The sequence below is a fragment of the Lutjanus erythropterus genome, chromosome 21, assembly GCF_056507025.1.
Source record: "Lutjanus erythropterus isolate fLutEry1 chromosome 21, fLutEry1.hap2, whole genome shotgun sequence".
Lineage (NCBI taxonomy): Eukaryota > Metazoa > Chordata > Actinopteri > Lutjaniformes > Lutjanidae > Lutjanus > Lutjanus erythropterus.
In genome coordinates this window covers 2,533,453-2,542,289 of record NC_139337.1, presented here as the reverse complement: position 1 = coordinate 2,542,289, position 8,837 = coordinate 2,533,453, and the positions used below count along the sequence as shown (strand labels likewise).

The 8,837-nt window shown below is 37.7% G+C and overlaps 1 protein-coding gene across 1 annotated transcript in view; it reads left to right on the top strand.

The window, feature by feature from the left end:
• The first annotated feature begins 639 nt into the window (after positions 1–639).
• The window catches only part of snx7 (sorting nexin 7), a 75,618-nt gene continuing 67,420 nt past the window's right edge, over positions 640–8,837 (top strand). The window contains exon 1 of the mRNA XM_084747053.1: positions 640–863. Coding sequence (XP_084603179.1) covers positions 780–863 — 84 coding nt within the window. The 5' untranslated portion in view covers positions 640–779. The remainder of the gene's footprint in view (positions 864–8,837) is intronic.

The window sequence follows — 8,837 nt, the reverse complement described above, 5'->3', positions numbered from 1 at the left end:
ATCGCTATTTTAACATATTTTCTTCAAGTTTTAAGCAATATCGCCAAATCTCTTTTTTAATTGCTTACCATTATGTTACAGTCTTGCTTTAAGGTAATTTACCCTAAGTTTTTTCTAAAGCTGAGTTCTTGAAAATTTTCTCAAATTATTTTTTAACTAATTGGCACTGGACTCTGCACACCAGAACTCACACTGGACTGCTGAACTGAATGGTTGCTTTCTTTTATTGGTTTATTATAACACATTTGTTTATGCCCCTCATGTTTTTGGTCCTTGTTCATCTTTTTTATTCATTAATTTCATTTTAGTCTTATTCATTTTAGTCTTATTCATATATATATATATATATATATATATATATATAACATTTAATAATGTTTACTAGAGTGTATATACGTATGTCCTCTACAAGTTAGTTTATGTATGTAAATACTTTAAATATAAAAGTGTAACACACTAATGATCCTGTTTTTGCGTCTGTTTCCATTTCATTCTAATAATAATAATATAGCTGACATTAAAACGACGGTTATTCCGCTCGTCATCTGTTCGCCACATGACACCATAAAAACAAATACAAATAAAAATAATAATAATACAATAAATACAATCGTAAAAAGCAGTCGTCGACGTGCGGCTTTTATTTTGAAGGCCGTCAGAGGAAGTGCTGTCCTGGCTGTCTCTCGGTGTCTCTGCGCTGCTCTGAAGTTAGTTGTGTTGAAGTTTACCTCTCAGCTCTGTCTCATGAGCTCAGTTCATTTAGAAAGTTTGACAGAGACATGAGCGGACAGGCTGTCCCCGCGGACTTCTCAGGACACATGTTGGACCTGGACGAGGACGAGGACCTGGAGGTTTTCAGTAAGGTAAAGACAGACTGCAGACTGAGGACAAGACGACAGCTCCGGCATTCTCTGCTGCAAACAGTCCCGCTGCCTCTGTGGCTACGTGGATCTGACCCTGACACCAACACACCCTCTTTAACTTTGATTTATAGGAGAGTATAGAGTTAAGAAGTGTCCTCCAGTGTGTGCAGAGTGGACAGAGACAGTCTGTGGTGGACATCGTGACCACACGCTGTCAATGGAGAGGAGGAAGGAAACAAATTTCCTGGATCAGCTGATGAGTTGACCTTAGGACCCGACTGTCGTAGTGTTTTATGGAAAAGTGCCGCCAAACTCCGTTCAGTTTTTTAATAATTCCAAATATATCTGTTTATCTGCAAATATTTACAGCAGATATGAAAGTACTGAAGCGCTTTTACTACTCTTTAAGGCTCCCTTTAGAATTCGGGTTAGCTCCACAGCAATAACAAACACCCAGTCCAGTTGATTTTCAACTCTCTCTCGCTGCTTCACCTGTTAGTTGCATTAAACTTGAATGAACAATCTAAGGCTGAAATGGGATTGCGTTGATAGTTATTAGTGGATTATGTAAAAGCCGAATTATAATATTCCTTCTGTAGATTTGATAAAGGCCCACAGTAATCTTTTGTTGGTCATGTATTTTGCACACAATCAAGGTCACTTTATATTGTGACATTCCTGCACGCAGTTTGGTGCAAGAAAGTTGCATGCATTAGGGCCGTTTGTTCTTATATATTGCATAACTAAATATATTTCTTACAGTGGCTTCTAGTTTATTAATTCTACAGCTACTTGCCAAGTTGACCCTGTCCACATGTAGAGCACTTAAATGTGATATCCTCAAATCTCAGGATCAGTGTGAAAATGGCTTTATGCTGTTCTGCTTTAATGTGTTTATGCTGGGCTTGATTGTGAACAAAGCAAGGTCCCAAACAAAGCTCCAGTCGGTTTCCTTGATCAGGTACAGAGCCACAGTCCTTATACACTCAGTGGTCACTTTACTTCGTACACCTGTACAGTCCCATGCAATTCACTTCAACGATTCTGCCACACATTCCACCTTGATGATGTCTATAGTTCAGTTCATTTGATCATATGTTTTAGTATGGAGGTGTTGGAGTGGATATCATGATGTTTCAATATAGTTCAGTGCAACACCACCTTAAACTAAGACCTCTGTGATAAATAAAGAATTGAATTTACATTTTTCCCACACTGTAAACAAATCTAAATATTAAAGCTTTTTAGTGGTAAAATGTATAGCAGGACTATTGTACAGGTGTACCTAATGTCTGTGGATCTGTGGACAGTGCCATCATTACTGACCACTGATTCCTCTGCCATTGTCTCATTAAAATTGCCTTACAACTGTATTTTAAAGGGACAGTTCAACCCAAAATCAAAAAATACACATTTTACCTGTGGCCTGTAGCGCTATATAAAAAGAAAAAAAAAGGATCTGCACACCAAAAGACCTCAAGTATGAACATTTACTAGCATAACCTTTCATACGGGAGGTCTTTTGGTGTGCATATCCTGCCTTTTTTTTTCTTTTTATTTGTCTGATATTTTGTGATGTAGCACCCAACCCATTGGGCCTTGGGGATGTATGTGTCTTTCTTCTTTATAGTGTTTTCTGTAGCGATATATCTACACTTTTTCGGTGTGAGTTGCAGAGTTTTGGAGACATCAGCCATAGAGGTGTCTGCATTCCCACCAGTATAATCGGCCTAAAAGTGCCAAAATAATACATTTGGAAAATCTTTTTCCAGAAATCATGATCCAGTTACTCAAGATAATCCCCAGACCTTGTTGTGAGCGGTTGAATGTAGGAACTATTTTCTCAAAATCTATTGAAACTACTTTAGAATTTTCCTATCCTGGTCCTCGGAGCTCACTGCCCTGCATGTTTTAGATGTTTCCCTGCTCAAACACAAATGATTCAGATGATCAGCTCATCATGAAGCCTCTGCCTGATAGCCCGAAGCCTGATAATCAGCTGATCATTTGATCAACACTGGAATCTATCATAATTACTTTATTTCTAATAGAAATAAAGTAGTTCCTATATGACACTACTCACAACAACGTGTGTGAATTATCTTGAGTAACGGGGTCATGCTTTCTGGAAAGAGACACTGGTTTTGAACTTTTCACCAAGTATTTTTGGTGCTTTGAGCACCACAAGCCAAGTAAGATTTAGTCCCATTATATTGGAGAGAAGGCAGCTCACACTCTGCAGCTCACACCAAAACTATTTAGATGAGTAAATAGTACAGACAAGGGGAAAAGTGTGTATTTTTGATTTTGGGATGTCCCCAACACACTGAGCCAGCCAGAGAGCATAACAATAAAGGATGAATTTATACAAATTATTAAAACAACACCTTGCAATTTTTTTTACCAAAGGAAAGCAGCATAAAGTACTATGCAAATCATAATTAATATCTTATATATTGCCTGTACAAAAGTATAAAAGAAAGTACACTATCATCATCCATCCCAATGTTTCACTGTGGACATCGTGCCAGTTTTTTAGACATCCTCAACCCTAGACCACAGCGAGAATTAAGGTTAACAAGTGTCTAGTTGTGTTGCTATGGCAAGATGATGTGAATGGGTGTTGTCAAGGGTGACTATGATGTTGTCTCCTGGTTGGCAGGACATGTAAAGAGATCTGTTTGTAATATCAACTCCTCTGTAAAGATGGACTGTGATCAGTGACAGACGTGTGTGGAAGGAGACCTGTTCAGAATTTTGAAGGAAAGAAGGACAACACTGTCAATTTTACCAGCTGTGACAACCTTGTGAGTCTGTATGTGTATGTGTCATCATGGCAAAATGTGGTCCTGGAGACGCCTACTGTAGTGGGAACTACCACAGAATCAGTTTGCAGTACTGTAGCAGGTGTTTCTATGTCTGATAGTGTTACAGCTGTACAGGATGTTGTCCCAAAACTTTTCAGTTGTGCAGCTGAGATCAACGTTATATGAAGACAAAAAAAGGTCCCAGTCAGCAGTACAATCACTATGTGAGTCACTGTTTCTGTGCAAACTGAACCTCACCTTTTGTCCATGGCTGGAGTTAGTTTCATGTTGTTATGTCTTTTATGATGGTTTTTGGTCTTGTTAAGTCTTTTTTGTCTCATGTTTTTGTTGTTTTTCATCATGGCACTTCTTTTTAATCTTGTTATGTCCCTTTTGTCTCATTATTTCTTTTATATCTTGAATCGTTTATATCTTTTTTTTTTTTGTAATGTTTCATCATGGTACTTCTTTTTTGTATCTTTACGTCTTTTACATCATGGTGCATCTTTTTTGTTTTTCATCTTATTCAGTCTTTTTTGTCTTCCTATGTTTTTATTGTTTCCATCATGTTACTTTTTTTTGTTAGAGCACTTTTGTCTCGTTTCATAGTTTTTCATCTTGTTTCATCATTTTCATCTTGTTACGTCTTATATCATTTTTGTCTTGTCACATCATTTACGTCATTTTTCATTTTGGTACATCATTTTTCATGTAGTCACATCTTTTCCATCTTGTCCTGTCTCATGTAATTTTTTGTCTTGTTACATCTTTTACATCATATTTCGTCTTGTTATATCTGTTATGCTTGATATGCATTGATGGACACACCAAGGAATCATCTTTCCTATGTTATCGATCCTTCCATTTAGATTGAAATTGGTCTTGATGTTGAGAAGCTGTTGCACAATGATCCAAATTAGTTGATAATTGGCCTTAAATGCACTAAAACTAATGCTTTTTTCATTTTGCATTTTAAAAATGTAAGGAGTAGAAAGTACAGATACTTGTAAAAATAAAAAGTAAACAGTCAAGTAAAGTACAGATACAAGAAAACTCTACTTTGTACTTAGTTACGTCCCACCTCCCACCACAAGTAACCACAGCCAGCAACATTTAGTGCAGATGTGCACACATTAACTGGAAAAACAGCTCTGAAAATCCCCACATGAGCTGATGTCAGTGAGGTTGAACTGACAGTTGATCCAGGTCTTGTATTTATGTATATGATTTAAATAAATGTAGCTACAGGGCTCTGCGTACACTTGTACTGAAATACATTAACACTGTTACTATAACAACTGAGCTGCTGCTGACACCATCCACAGTTATTTTTAGCAGTGATAAGTTTGGCTCAGGTAGTCCAACATGTTGTAAATATAACATATGTGGAGAGAGGAGCCATATGGAGCCATCAGCACAGCTCCACGCTTTACCATGACATTTATGGTACCTGCAAACAGAAGCAAACATCGCTGCTTCCTCCTTTCCTCAGGCTGTTACCATAACAACCAGTCCATCACAGAGACAGAGATGTTTGTTGTAGTGGTTGCGTGTTTTGCATGTAATTTGGTTGAAATAACCTTTAGTTGTTTTCAGCAGAAGTTGAAAGTAGACCTGCCAGTGACAGCAGACCGGGCTGTGTTCGCAGTTCCTGGAAAGAGAGACAGAGTGAGAGCTCTTTGCTGCGTATGCATGCTCAGATGATAAGGAGACTATCTGGGGGAGAGGAGTCATCACATGTTTGTTGTCGTTGTTGTGTAGCGTGGAGTGGCGTGAGGGATCGTGGCTCTGCTGAGCTCAGCAGTTTGTCAGCTGTTGTGACAGAACACAGACCTGCAGGCAGCACACGGATGCTTCACTGCTGTTTGCACTCAATGCATTATTTGAATGTGACAAGTCTACAGTGCAAAGGCCTGTGTTTACAGAGGAGTCACACACAAGTCACCAGTAGATATTATGGGCAGTATCTCATTACAGTTTTCATGTTCACTAAAAAAAACCAAACATTGAAATCATGATGATGTGACATTTGCTGTTGCCTGTACCAAACAAACATGTTTTTTTCCATCATACCAACAAGATTGTTTTGTCACACGTTTTTTTCTATTTCACAAAATTGCGATTTGGTTATAGTTCTGTGATTTGGATATTGTACTTGGCAATTTTGCATTTTTATTGCAATTGCGATTATTTGTGCAGTCTCATTGAAGAATAACCTGCTCCAGTAAATGCTGACAACATTCTCCATCCTCAAAGGTCCACTATTAAGAGATTTATTGATATTGTGACAATATTGTAGGAATTACTATTGGTGCTTTGACAAAATATTAATACAGTGAGATATTTGATTAATAATCATCAGTAATGTGGATTTAGTGACTAAATGGGTAAAGCAAGGTAAGTTTAGAAAATAAAGTACATCACTGTACTGTAGCCTTTAAAACCAGGAAAAGACAACAACATAGAGCTGCAACAATTGATCAAGTAATGGATGATTAAATTAATCCTCAACTAATTTCGTACTTGATTAACCTGTTTGAGTATTTCTTTTTTTTAAGGAAAAACTTCTGTGATTTCAGCTTCTCACATGTGAATCTTTTCTGGTTTCTTTAGTTCTCAGTGACAGTAAACTAATCCTTTTTTTTAATCTTTTTTTTTTTTTTTACTATTTTCTGACATTATATAGACCAAACAGCTAATCAATTAATCAAGAAAATAATTGACAGATTAATCATTGATGAAAATAATCATTAGTTGCAGTCTCATATTACAATAACAATATAATATGGAGCCCTATAGCTGTACGTTTGAATGTTTTGGTGGCGTCTCAACTCAGTTTACCCCAAAATCGAGAATATGGATTCTCTTCCTCTGGCCTATAGTGCTATTAACTCATCTAGATCTTTTTTGCTGAGTTGCAGAGTTTTGGAAATATCAGCTGATACTCGGCTTGTGGTGCTCAAAGTACGAAAAAGTTCCAATAATCATGACCCAAGATAATCCACACAATATGCTGTAAGTAGTTTCACTTTAGTTGACCTTAGTTTTCACTACTTTCTGCAGTAGAACCTACCAGAACTACCTTCTTTTCTACTAGAGAGAAAGTAGTTCCAATATGAAACTGCTCACAGCAAGGTCTGTGGATTGTCTTGAGTAACCTGGTCATGGTTTCAGGCTTTGAATTTGAGAACCACAAACCGAGTGCCACTTAATCCCATTATGTTGGAGAGAAAGCAGACAGCTCTGCACCTGATATCTCCAAAACTCTGCAGCTCACACCAAAACTATCTAGATGGATAAACAGCACTACAGGACAGAGGAAAATTATGTCCCTTTAAGTAACCTGACACACCAGATGGTTTGTTACACAGAGCCATCTGGGAAGTTATCCTTATAAACAGTTTGGAAAAGGGTGTGCACTTTCACAAATACACCATCAAATACATCTCACTCAACTTCACCACATGATGGACTGTAGCTCCTCCAGTAGCATCCAATCACATATTGCTTTAAAGTGCTTGGTGATTGGCTCCAAGCAAAGCCGTACAAATAGTATTTTCTTCTAGATCTGGATAGAAAAAGGATACAATGCAGATATTCAGGTAGTAAATCTAACATCTTTGTGGTACTCCTGAGATATTTCGGTTGATGTCTTTAAAGTATTGAGCACTTTTAACCAGCATGAAACAAATTTAAAGTCCTCTAGTAAGGATGGAATAACCAGTAATTGCTGCTTTTGGCTCAACAAACTGTTTGGGTAAAAAAAAAAAAAAAAAGATCAGACAAAAGCAGCACGGCTTCAGATGGAGGCCTGAGGGTCTGGTTATATAAAAAAGAAGTGGTTGGTATGATGAGTTTTCTCTGAATTCCAGATTGTTGATTTCAGAAAGTTACACAAATGGTTGGATACAGACTCGCCAATCTGATGGAAACATAATAGCAGCTTGAAGTGCAAAACTCAGTCCATGTTGCAGAGACTTGCATCATTTGATGGTCATAGCACACACTGGACGTGTCGTAAAGTCAGAAGAAGGAGTCAGGGTACGGTACGGCAGCCAGGAGGTGCTGGTCCAAGATGCAAATTTGAAGTGCTGATTGTTAACAAGAGGTGCTTCGAAATAGGACAGTGGTGTTCTATGATGATTTGTCAAGACACAGTCCACAGTCATGCTGCTGGTTCTGAGATTGTACTTTGAGCTAAATGCTCTATGCTAACTCTTCATTGTTAGAGCACAGATGATTTTTTGTGATTGTCCAGTGGTGTTTCAGAGTCAGGTCTGGTCAATATAAAGACATAATAAAGATATTGTGATATGAGACTATATAGTATATTAGATTTTGGATATTGTTATAAGGTGAAGCACTTTAGTATTTAAGTTGTGACACCTCTACTCTCAAGTGCTCACCTCTTTTGTGTCCAGGATGCACAAAATACCTGCTAACATAAAACTTAATTCTGTGTGGTCATTACTAAAGCATAAGCGACTAGTTGCCTCACCTCAAACAGACTATTTCTGTCCACAGGATAGAATTAGAGGTTAAATTATTTTGGATCAAACACGCCTTCAGGAACACAGGTTGTCCAGGTTGAACTTTAGGTGGTGCCTTCACATGCACTCCAAAATATATGATGTGATGCTGTTTCCACCTGAGTGCTGAGAGCAGATGTATGTAAGTGGAAGTCATGGTCTCTCCACCAGTGGGCTGCAGCCCACACTTTGGGAATCACTGGTCTAGGGCTTATTGGGGTTTGTTAAAGGAAGCTAAAAAAAATACTGAATGAAGATTTATGTTAGATCTGTCTTGAAAAATGTCCACTCTCATTTAGATACATGCTGCGAGTGGCTAACATACTGTTAAGAAAGACTCCAGGGCTGTATTTGTAGTTAATAGTGTAGTAACAAATATCAGCAGGATTTTGAATGAGCTTTTCTTACTTCTGGAACTGAAACTGAACGTTCTGGTTTCACTTTAGCTCGATTAGACTCTAACATCTGGTATCAGAATCACCAAACCACTCTTTAAGTCCTGTTCATCACATTCCTCAAAGAGTTTTCACTGACTTGACTCCATGTCAACCACTGTAGATGTTGCTTATCATAAATAATCAGGGGTGGAAGTAACTAATTACAAATACTCAAGTTACTATAATTAAGTAGTTTTTTGG